At 49.4% G+C, this 21,658-nt stretch overlaps 1 protein-coding gene across 3 annotated transcripts in view; it reads left to right on the top strand.

Annotated features, from left to right (window-relative positions):
• The window catches only part of SYNJ2 (synaptojanin 2), a 97,109-nt gene that overhangs the window by 57,899 nt on the left and 17,552 nt on the right, over positions 1 to 21,658 (top strand). For all 3 annotated transcript variants that reach the window (XM_058534080.1, XM_058534078.1, XM_058534081.1), the window contains exons 7-18: positions 1,630 to 1,726; positions 4,212 to 4,384; positions 5,687 to 5,768; positions 6,524 to 6,673; positions 6,768 to 6,933; positions 9,365 to 9,556; positions 11,480 to 11,561; positions 12,951 to 13,091; positions 14,767 to 14,959; positions 18,020 to 18,178; positions 19,784 to 19,940; positions 20,975 to 21,092. In XM_058534080.1, coding sequence (XP_058390063.1) covers positions 1,630 to 1,726; positions 4,212 to 4,384; positions 5,687 to 5,768; positions 6,524 to 6,673; positions 6,768 to 6,933; positions 9,365 to 9,556; positions 11,480 to 11,561; positions 12,951 to 13,091; positions 14,767 to 14,959; positions 18,020 to 18,178; positions 19,784 to 19,940; positions 20,975 to 21,092 — 1,710 coding nt within the window. The remainder of the gene's footprint in view (positions 1 to 1,629; positions 1,727 to 4,211; positions 4,385 to 5,686; positions 5,769 to 6,523; positions 6,674 to 6,767; positions 6,934 to 9,364; positions 9,557 to 11,479; positions 11,562 to 12,950; positions 13,092 to 14,766; positions 14,960 to 18,019; positions 18,179 to 19,783; positions 19,941 to 20,974; positions 21,093 to 21,658) is intronic.

The raw sequence follows: 21,658 nt of genomic DNA, 5'->3' as shown, positions 1-21,658 counted from the left end.
TGGCCATATGGCACTTCTTCAATTTGGTGTTTCAGCACCAAATCAAAGGGTCTCCATGACAGGCAGAGCTGAGAAGCCCAGACTGCCCACCAGAGCAGAGCCTGCTTTTGGCTCCACATGGTGGCCCTCAGGCCAGGATGCATCTTCTACGGGCATGCAGATCCAAAAGAGGGCCCAGAGGGGCCGACCTACGCACACCTCGTTTCTTCTGGCTCTCTCACCCAGGGCTGCCACATTGCACAGGTCCAGGGACAGTGCACAGCCTGTCCACGTGTGCAGAGCCTGTTTTACCCCATCTCCTCAAGCCCTCTTCTTCCCCGAGGAGAGACTACAGGGAGGGCAGGCTGCCAGGAGCATCTTTCTAGGAGAATTCCTCCACACAGAGACAGGAGCCGGGGGTAGACTCACCCTTAACTCGTCAGCAGAGGAACCTAAACTACCCACTTGAGAATCCATATTCTTCTACTGCACACAGTTAGTAAGAGTGTTTTTCTCTTATTGGGCTAAAAATGGTTCTTTTGTAATAAACTTTTAAAAATCCATTCATAAAAGAGGCACTTCATCGTAGAAATTTGGAAAATACAAAAATATATAAAGAAGAAAAAAAATCACATAAAATTCATCACTTTTAACGTCTTGGAGTGTTATCTTCCAGTCTTTTTTCTATATTTAGGCATACGATCACACTATTAAAATACAATTTTGCATTTGCCTTTTATATTATCTTTTTCTTTTTTTTTAAAAAAAACTACATGTTGGGGCTGGCCCGGTGGCGTAGCAGTTAAGTTGGCGCGCTCCGCTTTGGCAGCCTGGGTTTCCTGGGTTCGGATCCTGGGTGCGGACCTACACACCACTCATCAGGCTGTGCTGTGGCGGCGGCCCACATACAAAATGGGGGAAGATTGGCACAGATGTTAGCTCAGGGCCAATCTTCCTCACCAAAAGAAAAACTACGTGTAAACATTTCTAACGTTATTAAAATTGTAAAGTTCCTTTTCAAAAGCTGGTGATAAAGGATAAATATTAGAGTCTCTCCCTAATCTTTCAACATGTGTATTTAAAAAATAGTCTCTGATGCACAAATATTTTCCTAAAGCCTGAAATTTTGGTGTGCCTTCTTGTTTGGGTTAAACATAATGAAATGCAGCGCTTAGATAAAAAATTGGACACTGAGGTTGACAGCTCTCCTACCAGTTTCTCCAGTTTTGAGAAGGAAGGTACCAAGTGGAACCAGAAATTGATTTCAGAGATATGCATGTCACATTTATAAGGTTCTGTTAATGAAAGGCCAAGTTAGCTGTTCTGGATTTCCCGGGGGTACTTAAAGAAAGTCCAGCATATCCTTCGTCTGATGTTATGCTTGTGTAGATGTCTGGTGTGCTGTGAGTTACTCTTGGTCGTGCCTTCATGCAAACAGACTGTTGGCGTGCCTGTCTCTGACAGTGGGGTTGAGTGAGCAGCCAGGGGGCTGGGAGAGGTTGGTTTTCTCCATCTCTTGGGCTCATTTTCCCACACTTCCGGTCCTGGGGAATGGCTCATCCTGGACCTCTAGTGCCCCGTGGGTCCCTTCCACACCCTCTCCCCTGTGCCTGGCCACATGGGGTCACGTGCTGCCCTGCTGCCTTGCAGGCATATGGTGCTTCTGAAGGAGCAGTATGGGAACCAAGTGGTCGTGAACCTGCTGGGGAGCAGAGGCGGGGAGGAGGTACTCAACAGAGCCTTCAAGGTAAACCCTGTCCCTTGCCAGCTTCTCCACGTGGGCGGGGGTTGGGGGCGGGGGGCGGGCAGTGAGGGAGCCCAGGGCCCTGCCCAGAGGCAGGCTTCTGTGGGCACTGGAAACAGTTGTGCTGCTCTCGCTACCTTCACCATGTTTGAGGTTTTTTTTCCACAGCTCTCCAGCATTAGGCAATTTGGGTTCCTGACGTATGAAGCTTAATTTTTATGAACTGGTGGCTGGGAGAATTTTCTCAAAGTCAAAACAAAGCATCTCCCATCTCCAGCTGTACTTCCTCCTGGCTCCCCCCACACACACACACATGCATGCACACGTGCACACGCACACGTTTGGGCTTCATCCCACGCATCCCTGACCTGCTCGGGGAGCCCGAGTTCCTTCCTTGGTCTGGCTCAGCTGCTGGCTGGCACCTCCTGGCGAGCTCCCCGACACACCCGTAGGGCACTTGTGCCTGGAGTGGCTCGTTAGAGCTCTGGCTTGGTTTAAAGCAAAGAATCTTACATGGTTTCCTCCTGCTAACCTGGAGCCTTCAAACCTTCCATCCTTGTTTGGGCTGCCCCAGAAAGCTGTTTCCTGTGCCCGGCTCCCTGTGGGCTCCCCAAGGCTTCCCGGGCCATGTTCAGGGGAGGTGCAGGGAGAGGCCCTGGACAGGGGAGGCAGCAGTTGGAGCGAAGTGTCCACCGGCCTCTCCCAGGTCTCTCCCTGTTCCAGAGCGCCCATGCGTATTCAGTCTGCTACATTAAAAGCTCCAGAGTGAGCTGTGGGTGCCTCCACAGTCCTTTCTCAGTCGCCCCCAGCTTAGTGGAGAAAAGCCCTCTGGTTGTTCAAAGCTCAAGGAAGCCCCTTATGGAGAGAGTTTGAAGTGCGACTTCATCTCAGTGGGAAGGGAGGGCCAACCTCTGCGTGTTCCTTGCTGTCCCGACCCCTGACTCCTGGCTGGTGGAGGCTGAATCCAGCTGCTGCTCATTTCTCTGCTCGGAAAAGCCACGTGCTTGGAGCAGACTTTCTGGTGGCCAGTTTCATTTGGGCAGACCTGCTTTTCCTGTTTGGTTTGTTGCTATTGGCAACAAGCTGGGGAGTATCTCCCCTCCCACCCATCTTGGCAGCAATGTTGGCAGCTTATTTTAAGGAAGAAGGGAAAAAAAAAAACCCCAAGAACCTCTTCTCCTTTTGTGTCTTGACTTATGGAGAGAGGACGTCCTCAGCCCCTGTGTTAACTGGTGGAAGTGTCCCCTGTGCTGGTGGGCTCTTTGTCACAGAGGGGCAGGAGATGGCAGTGGTCCCATGGCCCACGTGGGGGAGGGCAGGCTCCTGGGCAGGTAGGAGGTAAGAGGTGAACACTCCACTTGGGGGAGACCTGACTGGGCTCTGGCTCCCTCAGCTCGTCAGTTCTGCCACGCTGAGGTCCACACAGCGGGGGCCGGCCTGAGACCAGCTGTTGTCAGGCCACAAGTGGACAAGGCACTTGCTCTAGAACATAAAGCCAGCTAAGCAGCACACTGTTCAGTTCAGCTGACTTCTTCTTCATAGCAAGACTTTCTTAACGATGGCAGCGTGCACTGATTTGCATTCTGGCTCATGGTGGATGGGCACTTTTGAGTTGTAGGGACCAGACAGCCCGAAGTCCTTCCTTCAAGGTCATTAGATTCTCTGGATGGGCGAATGCTGGACAGGTCTGACCTGAAGCCACGCAGGAGGGTGCGGGGTGGGGGAGGCCTGAGGCCAGGTGCCCTGGGAAGGCAGCCGGTTCACCCTTTACTGTCTGGCGAGAGAGCTGAGGAGTTGTCAGCTGAGGTTTCTCGTGTGGAAGGGAGGCCTCTGCCTGGTGCCTACCTGCTGTGCCTGCCCATCTCCGGCCCCACCTCCATTCCAGTTCGTGTGCAGGCTGGGCCCACTGGCCCCGCCACTCGTCTCCCCCATCCTGAAGTTTCACTGGGCTGCACATCCTCTCAAGGGGCCCCGAGGACCGGCCAGGACACTTGGCTGCTTCGGAGCACACCCACCCAGAGGCTTGCGCTTATCAGGATGGGGCTGGTTACCAGGGCGACGGTGAGCTGGATTATGAGCTCCATAGCCCACGGCCCTGCCCTGTCCCTGATGGGCCCGTGGCACTTGGGTGCCCAAAGAACAGAGCAGCCCTTCCCTCATCGGCGCCCCCCGGAGAGCCCTGCAGAAGGGTGGTGTCGGTGCAGGGGTGTGGGCTGCCCCTGGGAGCCACACCCACTCTGGCTGTCTTGCCCCATGTGGACCTTCCTCCCTTCTGCAGGCAAGATGCTCTTCGTGGTCTTGTCCCCGGGGTCTTTGTTCTGTGCTTCCCTTTCAGGGTCAGGACTGATAACTACTTGATCCACTCTAAGCTTTAAAGCTAAACTGTGCACTCCAGTGAGTGAGCCACTGGGATTCCAGCTGTGAGAGGAGGTTTGCAGTCACCGTCCCTTCCCTCCTTCCCTGCCACCCTCTTCCTTTCCCCTTTCAGAAGTTGCTCTGGGCTTCCTGCCATGCTGCTGACACGCCTATGATAAACTTTGACTTCCATCAGTTTGCCAAAGGCGGCAAGCTAGAGAAATTGGAGAACCTGTTGAGGCCCCAGCTGAAACTCCACTGGGATGACTTTGACGTGTTCACCAAGGGCGAGAATGTAAGTCCACGGTGAGTCTCCGCCTGCGTCTTCATCTTGCTGTTGGGCGAGCTAGCAGCGGGAGGGTTGTGTGCCCTCCCTCACTACTAGCTACCCTTGCAGTTTCCTGGCCACAGGCTCAGCGATGTTGGGGATCCTGGGTTCCAGCCTTCTCCTTTCCCTTCTGGAATCAGAACATGCTTTTGAATTTTGCAAGTAGATGGTAAAGCATGGTTCTATGGCAAAATAAATTTACTAATAAACGGAACTAGGTTAAAACGTGGATCCATGGTGACCATACAACTTATTGTCCAAACCGTGATGAGAACCCCTGAGAGTGAAGGGGGACAGGTGGCATAACCCTGATGGCCCAAGGAAGCCGGGACGTGGACTCCCTGCTCAGAAGAAAAAGGAGGTCCAGTTTCCTCAAATCACAATACAGTCAAGCCTCGTTATTGAGATTCTGTGTTTGCAAATTTGCCCACTTGCTAAAATTTATTCGTAACCCCAAAATCAATACTCATGGTACTTTTACAGACCTGCTCAGAACAGTGAAAAATTTGAGCCATCTAATGTGCACATTCCCAGCAGGGGCGGAGCAAGGCCATGCTCTGCCTTCCCGTTTCAGCTCTCCTGCTGTAAACGAGTGTCCTTTTCATAGTCTATTTAGTGCCATGTTTGTCATATTTATGTGCATTTTATGGGTATTTCTCTGTTTAAAATGGGCCCCAAGTATAGTGCTAAGTGCCATCTGGTGTTCCTAAGCACAAGAAGGTGGTGACATGCCTGATGGAGAAAATAGGTGTGTTAGAGAATCTTCCTTCAGGAATGAGTTACAGTGCTGTTGGCATGAGTTCAATGTTAATGAATCAGCTGTCTTTAAACAGAAACACATATAAAACAAGGTTCTGTGGTGACTAGTTGATGAAAATGTGTGACCAGAGGCTCAGAGGAACCTTACCCTCTATTTCTCCTAGGAGCAGTGGTTCAGCATTTGCTAATTTGCTAATGGTTCAACTAGAGAATTGTTCATGGCAACATTCTAGAACATAACTGTGGCAGATAATGAGAATTGACTCTGTTTATAATGACCCAGGTGTGCAGGCCGCTGAGCATGTGCTCTGAGGTCTGCCTGCTGCTTCAGCAGTGCTGGGGTCCCTCGGATGCTAGGGTCCATCAGGAGGTATTCTGGGGGTCCTGGTGGGCTACTGGGGAGGAGGTGAGTTTTGATGCAAGTTTCCTCAGGGATCTCCAGTCAAACATAGGCCATCATGCTACAGCCATTGCTCCTTCAAATGTAACTTGTAACCATTTGAGTTTCCTGTTTTCCTAAGTTTTCAGAAAGGCACTTTGCGGATGAATTGTCTCGACTGCCTGGACCGAACCAACGCGGTGCAGAGCTTCATTGCGCACGAGGTCTGTCCCTGCCTCAGCCCCAGGCCATATGTGTCATGTCCTATACTTTCAGTGGGGACTAGGCTGTGTGCCTTCATCAGCAAGATAAGGGTAGTGTCACTGGGCTAACTTTCTGACTGTGGGGAGACAGGACAGGGATGTGCCGGGCATCTGGATAGAGGTTTTCCTGGGTGGCTGGCTTGCCTGTGCCCCAATATGCCTTTGACCCATCATAGGCACACTTTTTCAGACCCTTTTTGGAATGCATCCCAGACGTGGTAGCCCAAGGGTGCCAGGTGCCACTTTGAGAAACAGTAGTTCTGTGGAATGATTATTGTGAATATACCGTTGGGCAAAGGCAGTGTCAGGCTGGCTGAGACGAGGCTGAGTTTGAAGCCGGGGAGGGAGACCTGAGTCTGTCTAGTGACCCGCTGCCTGGGTGACCTCTCCTAGCGCACTGCTGGGGTGGGGTCAGCACTGTCTGTCGTCTACCCCTGCTTGCTGTCCAGCCCTCTGGTAGTGGGGGTGGAGGGGTCAGGAGTGAGGGGGTCAGAGGAGGGCTAGGTGGAATGATAGGTTAGATAAAGTTGGGGTGAGTTGTGGTGGGAGGTCCCGTTCTCTGCTACAAGGATTCTTTGTCCTCTGGAGGGGCACAGAGTAATCCACGATCTGCCGAATAAGGAACTCACCGGGATGACGCCTGGTGACGTTCCCCCCAGGCAGCTGTGGGGGAGCTTCTGGGCGAGAATGAGTGACAACTGTCCCTTCTCCCACAGGTCCTTCATCTGCAACTCGAGAGCCTAGGGCTGAATTCAAAGCCCATTGCTGACCGCTTCGTGGAGTCCTTCAAAGCCATGTGGTCTCTGAATGGGCACAGCCTGAGCAAGATGTTCACGGGCAGCCGCGCCCTGGAAGGGAAAGCCAAGGTAGGGGCGGGCTGTGGGCGGAGGGTGGGGGCCTGGGCAGAGGATGGGGCCCTGCATGGATCCCTCTCACAGCCTGTGGTCTGGCTCACGGCAGGTGGGGAAGCTGAAGGACGGGGCCCGGTCCGTGTCTCGAACCATCCAGTCCAACTTCTTTGATGGGGTGAAGCAGGAGGCCATCAGGCTGCTGCTGGTTGGGGACGTCTACGCCGAGGAGTCTACAGACAAGGGAAGGATGCTCCTGGACAACACGGCCCTGCTGGGTAAGGGGCTCCCGCTCTGCCGGCAAGGAGGTGTCCAGCTGCCCTGCCACCCGGAGGGCGTGGGGGGTGGCATGCTAGCCAGCCCTTCCCACCCCTCCCCATGTAATCGCAGGTGGCGGGTGGCAGACACTCCCCTGAGCTGTAGGACAGAGGGAGAGAGCTTCTGGGCTCTGCACTTCCAGCCCATGACTTCAGGTTGACCAGTTGACCTGAGCATCTTGCAGCTGTGTTTTGTGTTCTTTTATGAGGTAGGTAGTTAGTCATGTGCGGCCACAAGAGGAGGCAGAGGAGGGGCTCAGGAAGAAACAAAGTTTATTATACTCACAAGTCCTAGAGATGGGGCATGGGCACTGCATGCAGGACCACATGGAAAACCCCAGGGTGGGCAGGAGGCAGGAGCTAAGGGAGTTTCCTTTATTGGGGCTTCCGAGAGAAAGGTGGGGCAGAGTGAACAGCTTAGGGTTGGCCAACTTGAATATTTCCTGTGGGCTTTGGGCTAGAGAGGTGGGATCTACTTGGATGGTACCAGTTCCTGGGATGATTAAGGCAGAGGAATATTGCCTCTAGGGTGTGAGGGCCCACAGAGGAGGTGACTCAGGATTGGTTAGTTTGCACATCACACCCACGCTCTTGGCTGAGTCTAAGAATTGACTAGCCCTGGGAGGGGCCATGTCTCCCCAGCCAGAAAGGTTTTTTAAGATGACAAACATTATAATATACAGAAAATAAAAAGATATGTACAATACCGGCTGTCACTGTACTTCCTGGGAGCCTGTGCTTTCTGGCCTCAAGTATGAGCCTGCTCTTGTACTCTCTTAGTTTGGACTATGTTTCCAAGCCCAGAGGAGGGGAGAAATCAAGAGGACTCGACAGCAGTCAGTGTGCTATTCTAAAAGTGTCCATTTCTTTGAGTGCTAACTCACACTAGAAACTCTCAGCCCGAATGGGTTCTTGGTCTCATTGCCCGGTCTCATTTGTCCCCTGGAGTCTCCTGTGAGGGCGGCCACCTGTCTGTTATGGCCCCGGGACCCTGTAGAAGTGCAGGAGGGCGAAGGACACAGTCATCTCCTGGGATGAGAACACCTTCTGCTCTCGGGGCTGAGACTGTCATGATTCCGTCAATAGCTAATGGTTTCCTTTTTTTTTTTGAGAGACAACTGACATAATATTCTCTGAGTTTCAGGTGTACAACATAATGATTCAATATTTGTATGTATTGGGAAATGGTCACCACAATAAGTCTAGTTAACATCCATCACCACACAGTTACAATTTTTTTCTTGTGACGAGAACTTTTAAGACTTCTCTCATCAGCTTCCAAATGTACAGTACAGTGTTGTTAAATATAGCCTCCATGCTGTACATTACATCCCCAGAACTTATTTTATGACTGGAAGTTTGTACCTTTTGATCCCCTTCACCCATTTCACCCACCCCCTATCTCCCACCTCTGGCAACTCCCAGTCTGTTCTCTGTATCTGAGTTCAGTTTTTTGGGGGCTTTTTTGTTGTTGATTTTTTTTTAGATTCCACAGATAAGTGAGCTAGTGGTTTCTTTGGGAAAATTTTAATGGCTTCTTATCCCATAGAGCCTGTAAACATTATAGGGTGAATGGAAAAGAAGGGGAGACCCAGCATTTTTCCTTATAGGAATGTATAAGTCTTGTTTTAGAAATTTTCGGTGTTTTTGAAAAATTAATTGGCCCATGTTTAAAATAATTCACAGCCCTTTTCTACTGTCATTCTTCCATCACTAGGGGAACTCTTATTTGGCTTCTAATAGCCAAGGTGCTATTTGTCTGCCCTGGAAATCAGGCCAGCTCAGTAAAAGCTGAGAGGAGCTCTGAGTAGTACAGTGAGTCTTATTTAGGAGCAAGGCGGATAGGATTTAGATGTGGGTTAAGTCACTAGTTTAAAAATGGAATACATTTTGGAAATCTAGAGGATGGACGTGGTTCAGAGTAGTGATTTTTTAAAGCCCTGAGTCTGAGGTAAAACAGAACATTTCAGGCATGCAAGATGGAAGGTGGAAAATGCCAAGATGGGTGTGAGACATTTAAAGTTTTATATATATTTTGAACTATAGTAAGTTGCGATGTCCCCTTGCCTAAATTCCCGCTGGATCCTGGAGGGATTGCTGAGGATGAGAGTCCCTGTGATCTGATGTCACAACCTCTGTGGCTCTGGTTGGGGGAAGGGTGTGGAGGGAGGAACATCCGTGTTTTCAGGACTTTGTGGCAAAGATGCCCTAGGGAAGTGTACTGGTTATGCAGGATTCTAAGCTCTTGTCATCTGCGTAAGGAGCATTGTTTGGCTCATATCTATAGGATCGTGAATTCCTCTCTCTCTGACAGGGAGCCCCATCTGTGTTTTGGGGGATGTGTGGGGTTTTGGAGTGCAGGCAAACATGCCCTTTTTATGTGTCCTTACAGTGACTCCCAGGATCCTGAGAGCGATGACGGAGCGCCAGTCGGAATTCACAAATTTCAAACGGCTCCGTATTGCCATGGGAACCTGGAACGTGAATGGGGGAAAGCAGTTCAGGAGCAACCTCCTTGGGACGGGGGAGCTGGCTGACTGGCTGCTCGACTCGCCCACACTGTCCGGAGTCGAGGAATCCCAGGGTGAGCACTGTGGCTTCGGTGACAACAAAATACATATTCCATCGAGCCCTTGGGTCTGACCTCTTCCAGATTCGTTCACTTGTGAAATCTGGTGTTTGGCGTTCTCACTCCTTGGAATGTTTAGAAAGCGCCGTGGTCTGACTTTCCAGAACACTGGTGAATTAACTGCTTGGTGCCTTCTGTTTTCCAAGTGTTTAGAAGAGTTATCAAAGTGGCGAATCTCTCTTTTCTCTTCGCATATAGAGATTTTGCAGTTTTAGGTTTCGATCATGAGAACCTTTTGTTGTAAGGATGGTGTGGCTTCTAGAGCCGGGTCACCGTAAGGAGCTGGGTGCTCCTTTCATGTTGCTTCTGACCAAGAATGACTTGTCTCTGCCTTTTCCCAAACCAACTATGTGACTATATTCATCTGCTTTAAGTAGTCATGAAAGAATTTGTGTACCTTTTAAGAATAAAATAATTCCAAATTTGACACCTCAACCCTTTATCTTATATCATGCAAGCTAATATTTAACGGCCTCAGAACTCGGGATTTGAAGAATAAATGATTTTTCTCCAGGTAGCATTTATCCAGGGGCCTGGCTTTTTCCAGCTTCCTTGGATTCTGGCAGAGACTCGCGAGTCAGCTCTCTTCCTGTTGATGTGCAGGAGCCTCTCCTTCTCAACAGCTGCCCCAGGCGATGCCCAGCACCCTGTCCCCTGCTGTCCCATGCACTGTCCACACCCCCCTTGCTGCCTCGGCGGGGCAGGGTAGCTTAAGTCCACAGATCGGAGTCACTGAGATTCTCTCTCCGTGTTGGGGGTGACTGTTCTGAACGCCCACCGGAGCAGGCTCTGTACATGTGAGAACATTAGTGCAGCCTTGCCTGAAGAAACTTCCCTCCTCCCTCTTCATTCACCTGCAGGAACGGAGTGGGTGGCAATAGCAAGCTGGCTGTTCCTTTGCAGGGGATTTTATTGTGACAGTGGGCCCACTCCTGCTCCCACTAGAAACTCACCAGATTCAGGAGAAGGAAGAAGTGCTGTGTTGCCAGGCAGATCAAACAAAGGAAAACATATTTTTTCTTTAAACAAAGAAGAGAAAAGAAACTCTAAGCCGGTTAAGCTTGAAGTTCCAGGTTGCCTTGTGGGAGGGAGTGGACAGCCTGGCCTTTCCCGATGGAGTCGGGGAGGGAGGGTGTCACTTTCTACTGCAGCCGGGCTTGACGGCTCAGGCCTCTGAGCATCAGGAGGACACGACTAGAGAGATGTGGCAAATGACTGCAGGGTTATATTAAACCCTGGCCTTCCCTGTGAAAGGGAACAAAGAGAGAAGGGATGAGTAACACCTCCTGGCTCGCTGTCCTTCCTGGAAACCAGGCATTTCTGTAGCAGATTTCGTCAGAGGGGTTCCCGAGCAGGGCTGGGTCTTCTCTGCCCCCCAGGACAACTGTGACCACAGTCAGTCATTAACCAGGCAAGGCTGGGCCCAGCCCTGTGAAAAGTACATGAGGGACACAGACAAGTAGGAGACAGCACTGGCCCAAGTACCTTAGGTCTGGTCGGGGACAGGGGTCTGATGCATGTGGAAGTTCTCAGGAAGGAAGAAGGGCCGACAGGATTATGGGGGGCCCACGTATAAGCTACCTTACACGTGCCATCTGATTTACACTTCATGACCACCCTGGGAGGTGCCGGTTACTGGCCCTTTTGCAGAGACAGAAGCAGGGGATGGAGAGGTTAGCAACGTGCCCCGGGATGTAGACAGAGAAAGGCGTGTGCACAGTGGGAGACGGAGGGAAGGTCCACACTCTGCCCTTGTGGCCTGGATGAGTGACTGGGCAGTGGGACAGTGGGGCTCACAGAGGCAAATGTGGCGCCCCACAAGTCGGGTAACAGTCCTTGTTGGGTCTGATTTCCTTCATCTCCTGCCTTGTTCTCCAGATGACAGCAGCCCGGCTGACATATTTGCCGTGGGCTTTGAGGAGATGGTGGAGCTGAGCGCAGGGAACATTGTCAATGCCAGGTAGGCGGCCAGGCGCGAGGGGTGCAAGAGGGTGCCGTGAAACTCACCCAGGTTTTCCTGAGCCGGGTGCCTGGCTGGGAGCAGGGCCCCTGAGTCCTGTGTCTGAATACGCTAACCTGTGCCCCTCGGTGGGTGGGTCCTTCTGACTGATGGAATGGTCCTTCCCCATAGGCACAGATACGCACCTCCCCGTTCCTCCTTCTCTGCTAATTAAGGAAATCCAAGGAAGGGCGGGTTATCGCTGTATATGAGGTGCTGCCACCTCGGTCACTTGTGGAGGCTCATTCGTGCTGCAAGCTGGCCTGTGTGAGCCTGGAGGGTGTGGGCTGAGGGCTGGGCTGGGAGGGTGCTGATTCACGATTCCTGGGCAAAGGTGAGAAAGCATGAGTGCAGGGAGGAGGTACTCCTCTTCTCTCCAGCAGGTGTGGAGGAAAGAAAAACACTGCATTAGCATTGGGTATAAGGGCCACTGGACTTTTTTTCCCCTATACTGGTGCAGCTTTTTAAAAAAATTATTTTATTGGTGTCATATTGGCTTATAACATTGTGTAATTTCAGATGTACATTATTGTATATCAGTTTCTGTGTAGTCTGCATCATGTTCACCACCAATAGTCTAGTTTTTTTTCTGTCGTCATTCATATGTGCCCCTTTACCCATTTCGTCCTTCCCCCACCCCCTTCCCCTCTGGTAACCACTAATCTGTTCTCCTTATCTATGTGTTTGTTTATCTTCCATATGTGAGTGAAATCATATGGTGTTTGTCTTTATCTGTCTGGCTTATTTCACTTAACATAATACCCTCAAGGTCCATCCGTGTTGTTGCAAGTGGGAGATTTTGTCTTTTTTTATGGCTGAGTAGTATTCCATTGTATATATATTATATATATACACACACACACACACACACGCACACACACACACACATATATTGTATTTATATGTATATATGTGTATGTATACAATGTATATATGTACATTGTGTGTATATATATGTATATATATACCACATCTTCTTTATCCATTCATCCGTTGATGGGCAGTTGCTTCCACATCTTGGCTATTGTGAATAATACTGGTGCAGCTTTATTTCAAAGAACTTTCTGAACCGATAATAAAACCCGATTCTCTGGAGCTCTTATGAGCAAGGTCCTGGGTGGGTTTCAGGCGGGGGATGGGGGAGGGGTATGTGCAGTGATGCCTACAACACAACCAGAAATATATGGATAGTCCGTGGCAGGAATTAGGGCATGACACTAAAATGGGACTGCAGGCAGTACACAATCAGTTCTATAAGAAGAATAAACCAAGAGCTGCAGGAGTTTGTGGGTGGGAGAGCCCACTTCCAGCTCACTGTAAACAGCATCATTCTTTTCTTTTCCTTCCCAGTACCACCAACAGGAAGATGTGGGGTGAGCAGCTTCAGAAAGCCATATCACGCTCTCATAGGTACATTCTCTTGACCTCGGCACAGCTGGTGGGCGTCTGTCTTTATATCTTTGTGCGTCCGTACCATGTCCCATTCATCAGGTAAGAACATTTAGTTTCTGAACATCTGGGGGGAACACGGGATTGTTTGTCTTGCTGTTTTGTTCTGACTTCCTCCTCCTCCTCCCCTCCTGCAACAGGAATCAGAACCTGCCATTATTCTAGCAAAATGTAACAAAACCCCCGAGAAAAAACTAGGCTGAATAGAATATTGTCTAGCAATCAGAAAGTCACAATGGAAACCTTCTAGCTCAGGAAGCTGAACTCTTTTAGACGGAATGTTTCATGATCATTGTCACCCAAGCTCAGTCTTGCATGAGGAAGGGGATTACTTGCTGAAATTTTAGACGGGAAACCTCTGACTAAGAGCTGAGTGCCTCATCAGGAAATGCCAATTCTTTTGTCTCTTTTAAAAAGAATTCTAAGTAAGATGTGTGGGCAGAAAGCCTCTACCACTGTCACCCAAAGTGTCACCAAAGTGACAGCTTTGTAAATGTCAGAAAGGGGAAACCTTAGGAAATGAGTGTTCTTTTAGGAAAAGCTGTGCGTGCATGTGTGTGTGTGTGCATGCGTTTGTGTTTTAAGGTTTGAGAGGAATTCACCTCTTCCCTCAACCGTCTCATAGCTTCACATTGCTGCCTGGGCTCATTCACGTCATGAGAATTTCCTCCGGTCTTTCTCATTGTCGATACCAGGCGTTGAGCCAGCCTTCCGTCCTCCCGGGTTGAACTCCTCCACATGTTTAGAGGGCCCCAGGTCTGCCCATGGCAGCACTTGGAGACCAAGACTGTGCTCCGTGTTCATGATCATCTTCTGTGACTTTGGGAAAATGTTGACGTCCCCGTCCCCCTGACTGTTTGTCATGGCAGTGTGGAAGTGTCCAAAGTGAGTGAGTGAAGGTCAGCTAAGGTTAGAGTAAAGGGAGGGTTAGGGCGGAGGTTAGGGATGAACATGAGAAAGGGCGGCATGCTGAGGAGTTCCAGATTTCCCAGACGCCACCTAAGGTCCCGGACACCTGTGTCCTCGACTCTCGCTCCTTCGGCCTCCAGCTTACTAGCTCGCACACCTGTTGGCCAGTTACCCCCTCACCTATGTGCCAGGTGGTCGTCCCAAGAACAGGTGTGGGCCTCAGTCCGGGCTTCAGCCCATGGTCCTGTGTGCATTATAAGTTGGCATTTTAATGCAAGCAGGAGTCTGCCTCGAAACCGCCTACCCAGCCCAGCATAAATAACTGGATGTTTCCTGTGTCTTAAAATGTGGATTAGCTGAAGGTCCCTCCTGTGCTGTACAGGAAAGCTGCATGGGGTGGGGTGGAGGGTGGTTATGTCCACGCTGCTTCTGTAGCCAGAATGAGAAAAGGAAGCGGAAAGCAGGGATGGAGGTGATTCAGCCTCGCTGGGTTTTCAGGGGTGCTTTTGTGAGTGCAGAGCATTTCAGAGTTGGGGCCCTGCAGCCGATCCTCCAAACCTCCCACAAGGCAACTACCGGCAGTGAGAGGAAGGAGGTTAGGAGTGATGACAGAGTTGATGGCGGTCACGCTGGTCGCTGTGGCCTGGCTGCTGAGGACGTGACTAAACAGTCTCTGAGCTGACGGCTTTGGAGTCTTCAGAGCCGCAAGCTTCACACTGCTACCCAGCTCTTCTCTGTAGCAAAACAGTTCATGCTTTTCCTTCGGAGCCACTAAGAAGTCACCGCGTGTGCACATTCTCTGTTCCAGGGATGTGGCGATCGACACGGTGAAGACGGGCATGGGAGGGAAGGCAGGGAACAAAGGTGCCGTGGGCATCCGCTTCCAGCTCCACAGCACCAGCCTCTGCTTCGTGTGCAGCCACCTGACGGCCGGGCAGTCCCAGGTGAAGGAGAGGAACGAGGACTACAAGGAGATCACCCAGAAGCTGAGTTTCCCGATGGTGAGCCCGTGGCGGCCAGCACCGCTGATAGGGCGCGTCTGCTGGCTCCTGCTCAGTTCGGCCCCACACGTGGTTTCCTGAGCTGCTAATGTGGGCAGGCATTGGGGACGCACCATAGGGGTCTCCCTGCCTTTGGGGCTCAGCACTGGGAGAGGGGAGATGACCTGGGACGGGGAAATAGAGTTAAGCCCAGGGAGTCTGGCCCTGGAGTGTTCTAGCCCCCTTATCTCTATAGGCTTCCTGAACGCCCTTATGAACCCTACGTTTTCTTATGGTGTGCATTTTCCAAGTTTCTAATCAAGGGAGTGAAATGGGGAAAGAAAACCAACGTGTCCACGCTTTGTCCCAGTTAGTGGTACATTTGAAGCCAAACAGTATAAGGCTCGGTTTTCTTGAGATTCACAGCCTTCACACCTGCGTTCTGTTGTGGCTCCGACAAGAAGGCCCGTTTTTGAAATCAGTGAATTCGCGACTCAAGAGCCCTGGATGCTCCTGGCTGGTCTCCAGGTTGCCAATAACATGCATCACACCGCCCTCTAGTGGTGGTCGGAAGTTTCCATTCTGGGGCTGGCAGATTCTCTTTTCAAGTTCAGATTTGAATGTTCTCCTTCCTGTGCAAAGATGACGGCCCGCACACCTTCAGCCTGGTGCAAGCACCTGTTTCCCAGCAGCGAGGGTAGACTTCAGCTCTGCTCGCCGCGTATTCTGCCAGTGTCTGTGACACGGTTGGCCGGGTCCTGGAGCTCTTCCATATGAAGCCGGGTCCCTTAAAACTGACATCCCAGATACTAGGCTGGACATGCGCTCAAGGCAAAAATTCTGTAGTTTTCATTAATAAGGGCCGTAATCCTTGTTGTGGTGTTTATTTCTTGTCTTAAAGAAGAAACAAATAGATGAGTTGGGAAATTTGCGATTTGTAGTTTTCCAGATTATGTAGGACATTACACATGTTTCCTTTGTGTGTCTATGTAGTTAAAAAAAAAAATGTCCAGGGCCGGCCCGGTGGCTTAGCGGTTAAGTGCACGCGCTCCGCTGCTGGCGGCCCAGGTTCGGATCCTGGGCGCCAACTGACGCACTGCTTCTCCGGCCATGCTGAGGCCGCGTCCCACATACAGCAACTAGAAGGATGTGCAGCTATGACATACAACTATCTACTGGGGCTTTGGGGAAAAAAAAAGGAGGAGGATTGGCAATAGATGTTAGCTCAGAGCCGGTCTTCCTCAGCAAAAAGAGGAGGATTAGCATGGATGTTAGCTCAGGGCTGATCTTCCTCACAAAAAAAAAGAAAAAAATGTCCAGCCCTTCTCACTTAAAAAAGTGCTATTTTGAAATAGTAAACTTGGGACACATTCAAAATATTTAAAGGGCTGTGAGCTTATAATACAGCTTTTTTTTTCAACCACAGAAATATTGAGGGTACCTGCAAGTTTGTACTCTACACCTGCGTTGTCCAGTAGAGTAGCCACTAGCCACAAGTAGCTATTTAAATTTAAATTAATTAAAATTAAATAGAACAGAAAATCCTTGGTTGCACTGGCTGCATTTCAAGTGCTCAGTGGCCACCTGTGGCTGGTGGCTCCTGTTTAGATGGCGTGGATGGAGAACATTTCCATCACTGCAGAAAGTTCTATTAGACATGCTGCTCTACACGCTCATTTTATTTGGTTGAGATAATTTCAGTCTTCTGTCCAGATTATTGTTGTGGGTTGGGGGAGTGGGAATGCCACCTAGTGTAGTGAAACAGAAACAGATTTTGGAGTGAGGCAGATCTGAGTTCAAATCTTGTCTTTATCCTGCACTAGCTGTGGAACCTTGAGCAAGTTTTTCTGAACTTCTTTCTTTTAATCTAAAAGAGAGCCAATAGTGTGTGCTTCACAGGGTTGCTCTGAGGACTACATGCCCCCGGAACAGAGTCTAGCCCTTATAGACAGTTGATTCATATCAGCTGCTGTCGTGGTTGTGATTCCTAGGTGGGGGAGAGAGTGAGGATCCGGAGCCCTCCAGGGCTGCGCTGGTGGACCGCGGGCTCAGAGTGGCTGGGCAGGATGAGGTGGGAAGAGAAATGAGACGGAGGCTCACAGGATGAAAATGTATAAAATCCGTCAAGTTTTACAAAGTTGCACATCCTCAGGGCTGGCCTGGTGACATAGTGGTTGGGTTCGTGTGCTCTGCTTTGGTGGCCCGGGGTTTACAGGTTCAGATCCTGGCGTGAAGCTATGCACCACTCATCAGCCCATGCTGTGGAAGCGTCCCACATACAGAATAGAGGAAGATTGGGGCAGATGTTAGCTCAGGGCCAATCTTCCTCACCAAAAAAAAAAAAAATTGCATATCCTGAGCATTTATAATTATTTTCTTTTCTGTTTTTTTGGGGGCAGGGAGGAAGATCAGCCCTGAGCTAACATCCATGCCAATCCTCCTCTTTTTGCTGAGGAAGACCGGCTCTGAGCTAACATCTATTGCCAATCCTCCTCCTTTTTTTTTTCCCCAAAGCCCCAGTAGATAGTTGTATGTCATAGTTGCACATCCTTCTAGTTGCTGTATGTGGGACGCGACCTCAGCATGGCCAGAGAAGTGGTGCGTCGGTGCACACCCGGGATCCGAACCCGGGCCGCCAGTAGCGGAGCGCGTGCACTTAACTGCTAAGCCACGGGGCCGGCCCCATATACTTATTTTCCTAAACCTCATTGTCATAACACTGACTGTTTGGCAGTTCTACTTAGGAAATAGACATACAAGCAGGAGCACAGCCTGATCCTCGAGGTGGGAGCGGCAGAGTAAATACTGATAGTCATGCTTCCCTAGTGAGTGTTGGAGTTTTTTCCAAACTACCCCAAAACACTATTATTTAAAATAAGAAAGTAAGCCACGTAGAAGTTCCTCAGTAGGTTTATGGGATTAGTGAAAACTGAGTTGGTCTAGTAGAAGACTTTTTTTTTTTTTAAGTAACATGTTAAGAAAAACGCATCTGCTTGTCATGTGCGTGGTGAGCTGGGTTTTCTCCCCCTCCCCTTCCTTGCAAGATGGGCCAGAATGATCATGATTTTCTTTACAACTTAGGGAAGAAACATCTTTTCTCACGATTACGTGTTTTGGTGCGGTGATTTCAACTACCGCATCGATCTCACTTACGAAGAAGTCTTCTATTTCGTTAAACGCCAAGACTGGAAGAAACTGCTGGAATTTGATCAGCTACAGCTACAGAAATCAAGTGGAAAAGTAAGTTGTACTTTTAAAATATTTTTTAGCAGCTGCTCCAATAGGAAATAACAGCTACTGCATGTGTACGCTAGTGTTTGGCAAATTAAGTTCCACAAGTGGATTTAAGGATGAGTCCAATATTGTAGAAACACGTGTGGCATATGAAGTTAGAGAAACGTGGCGTCCATTCATGCACTCTTCCTGTTCCTCCTCACATGGCTTTCACTGGCCATTCAGGGACTGTGTGTCTTCTCATGGCCGGAGGGGCCATCACTGTATGAAAGGGCTTGGTGAGCACATAAGCCAGCTATAGGAGCTAATGTGAATGCTAATGTACGCAGGTCCACCCCATCTCATCCTCATGTGCAAGGCTTGTAGGCACTGCTGTATTTCAGGTATACTAAGCCACCAAGTGACACTTTAGACTCTGCTCGAAATACTTCATTTTGGTGCTATCTCTGTTTGAACACAATAACGAATTATAACAATATCCAATACACTTTTCACACCAATTTGTATGGGTAATCCTTAAGACCATCCTACAAATTAGGTAGTATACCCATTTTCTAGATAAGAAAACTGAGGCCAAGGTCAAATAACTTGTCCAAGACCACGCAGTCAGTACACAAAGCCATGATACAGCCAAGGCTGTCAAACTACAGGGCTGTTTCTCCCCTATGTGACCCCTGTGCAGTTTTCAGTGACTCTGTAAGTCATGACATCATAGGAAAGATTCAAGTAGAAGATCTGTCCTCAGTTCTTCAGGGTCATACTGGCCAGTCTCCAGATGACACGAATCTTATCCTCTCACCCAGCTAATACTGGTTGTTTATTTTGGTGCCTGTTGGCTTCCCAGCAGGATGAGCTGAGATGAGGGAAGCACAGCTAAGTTCCATTTACCTTTTGAAAATGCAGCTGGTTCAATGTGTGAAGATAGGAAAGTTAAGGTCTCTGACAACGAGATTCCAACGTTCCTCCGGGTTTCTCTGCCCTCCCTGCTCAACCCTGCGAGTGACATGGATTGCTGTGGGGTGGCCAGATGGAAAAGTCACCACAGCATACCTTCCTGAGACAGGTTTTTCTTTCTTCCTCCTGCCAATATTCTCCACACCCTTCCACTCGTCCACGGAGTCAACATCTGTTTCTGGGTCTTCCCACGGCACCAAGGCTGGATCTAGAGTAAATGACGACAGTGGAGAGCTCGACTTTAGTTCTGGGCTTCTTTTTACCCCATCTGTTTAGTTAACAAATATCGATTAAGGCCTTGCTAGGTATGGGCTGGGCGCTGCCCTAGGCCTGGGATGTGCATCCTTGCCTCGTGCCTTTCTCTGTCTTCTGGAGCACTGACCAGCAGACGGTGTCATAGCTGGGGTACCGGAGGTCGGAGGAAGATCCAATGGTGGTGTGTAAGTTGGCAGAACAAATAGATAATCATCGCTTTTTTGCTAATTAAAAGGCACACATACGTCCAGTTTTAGACATCTTCACAAATATAAAGTAGATTCTGTTACTTTTTAGAATTAGAGCGCTCTGGAAGGTGCCTTTTCATTTTTTGTTTTTGCATGTAACACACAGAATCTAGGAGAACTAAAGTGGTCTTGTGACTTCTGTTTCTCCCAATAGATTTTTAAAGACTTTCATGAAGGCGCCATTAATTTTGGACCGACCTACAAGTATGATGTTGGCTCCGCCGCCTACGACACGAGCGACAAGTGCCGCACCCCCGCCTGGACAGACAGGGTCCTGTGGTGGAGGAAGAGGCATCCTTTTGACAGAACAGGTGCGTGAGACGTGTCTGCTTTCAGCGCTGGTGGAGGGCGAATGATCGATACCAGAGAGAGAAGATCACATTTATTCAGCCCGGCGCTCTTTGCTATATAAAAAACATTTTCTTGATAACCCAAAACTACACAAAAGTCATCCCAGATGTTAGCCCCTACACTTTGGAAGTTGTGCTTTGGGGGAGTGCCCCTCTGGCCCCTTCTGGAGACTTATCTGCAAATGCACCTGCTCCTGGCTCTCCCATCCCTGCATCACAGCTGTCCCCCGACACCACCTCCTCCACTGTTTGTTCTGGGCAAAAAATGAGCAGCGAGGCCACAGCTCTTTCTCTCCAGCATCTCTGCCCTCAACACTCATGCCTTTATCCAGTCCATTTTGTTCAACCAAAGTCGTATCTGCTTAAAGCTCCAATTCCACATCCAACGTGAGCAAGACACAGGAAAGATAAGAGCTTTTTTATCAATTAGTTGTCAAGTATGTTTTGAACGATTATTGATGCCCAGCTAGGAAGTGCAGTTCATTTAAAACTAGAACACTTATCAGCCAGTACATGAACAGTTAAACTTTGCTGGTAAGATGTGTGCTGAGGTTTCAAAGCCAGGAAATGGCATCTGCAGATTGAAAAGACACATTTTCGTTCAGATCCGTTTGTGGACATCTGCGTGGCCCCAGTGCGCTGAGCAGCAGGGGTCTTTGTGTTGTTAGCCTCTGTGTCTCCTACTGGACAGAGGGCTGCAGATCTCCTGTGTTCCTGTTCCCCCAGCAGCGATTTCTCTGTCCTCTCCCAGTTTACCTGCTGGGGAGGGTGAGGCAGCTCTGGTCTTTCTGTTTTGTATAATCTATATGGGAGAGCTTTTAACCCCAAGCCCCAAAGCTGCCATGGCATGGTTTCAAACACAAAGGGTTAGAGCGTCTGGGACATGTGGTGGGCCGTGACATAGACCCTGTTGTAGAAGCTCCATAACTGGCATTCATATGTTGATACAATTCTGTGTCGTCTGTGGGTCTCTTGATTGGAATCCCTGCGAGTAGCTGGAGAACTCAACCTCCTAGACAACAATCTAGATGCTAACACCCAAGTCAGACACACCTGGTCTCCTGGTGTCCTCAAGTATTATGGCCGAGCGGAGCTACAAGCGTCTGATCACAGGTATGGTCCTCGCTGCCATGGGCACATTCTCCTGCTGGGGAAGGCAGTGTCTGCTGCTCCCCACAGAGAACAGACGTGCTGTCCCCATCAGAATGCGTGGGTGGAATACAGTGAAGAACAAAGAATAGTATGACAAATAGCTGTGTGCAGACCACCAAGAATTAACCAGTGTTAGCATTTCGTCACTGCTCCATATCATAAATGACATCATTTATGAGAATTTCAAAGACACAACCTAGAGTATTTTGTGTCATTTAAATTCTCATAAATGATGTCATTATGCAACTTGCTTCTTTTTTATTTAATATTTTTGAGATACAATCACGTTGATATTATAGTATTCCAGTATTCCACTCAATATATGCATGGAATTTTCCCATTCACCTAACTGATGAATATTTTTTCTAATATTTTCTTATTACAAATACTGTAGGGTTTTTAAGTGTTGGATTCTGGATTTTCAAATGCTCGGTTGACTTGGCCTTGTGAGTCCTGTGTGAAGGATGGAACACAAGCAGCAGAGCTCAGTGTGTGCTAGGCCCGGCTCAGAGGGAGATTATCTTGTG

The sequence above is a fragment of the Diceros bicornis genome, chromosome 39 (assembly GCF_020826845.1).
Source record: "Diceros bicornis minor isolate mBicDic1 chromosome 39, mDicBic1.mat.cur, whole genome shotgun sequence".
Lineage (NCBI taxonomy): Eukaryota > Metazoa > Chordata > Mammalia > Perissodactyla > Rhinocerotidae > Diceros > Diceros bicornis.
The sequence above is the reverse complement of the archived record's forward strand: the minus strand, read 5'-3'. Positions and strand labels throughout refer to the sequence as shown.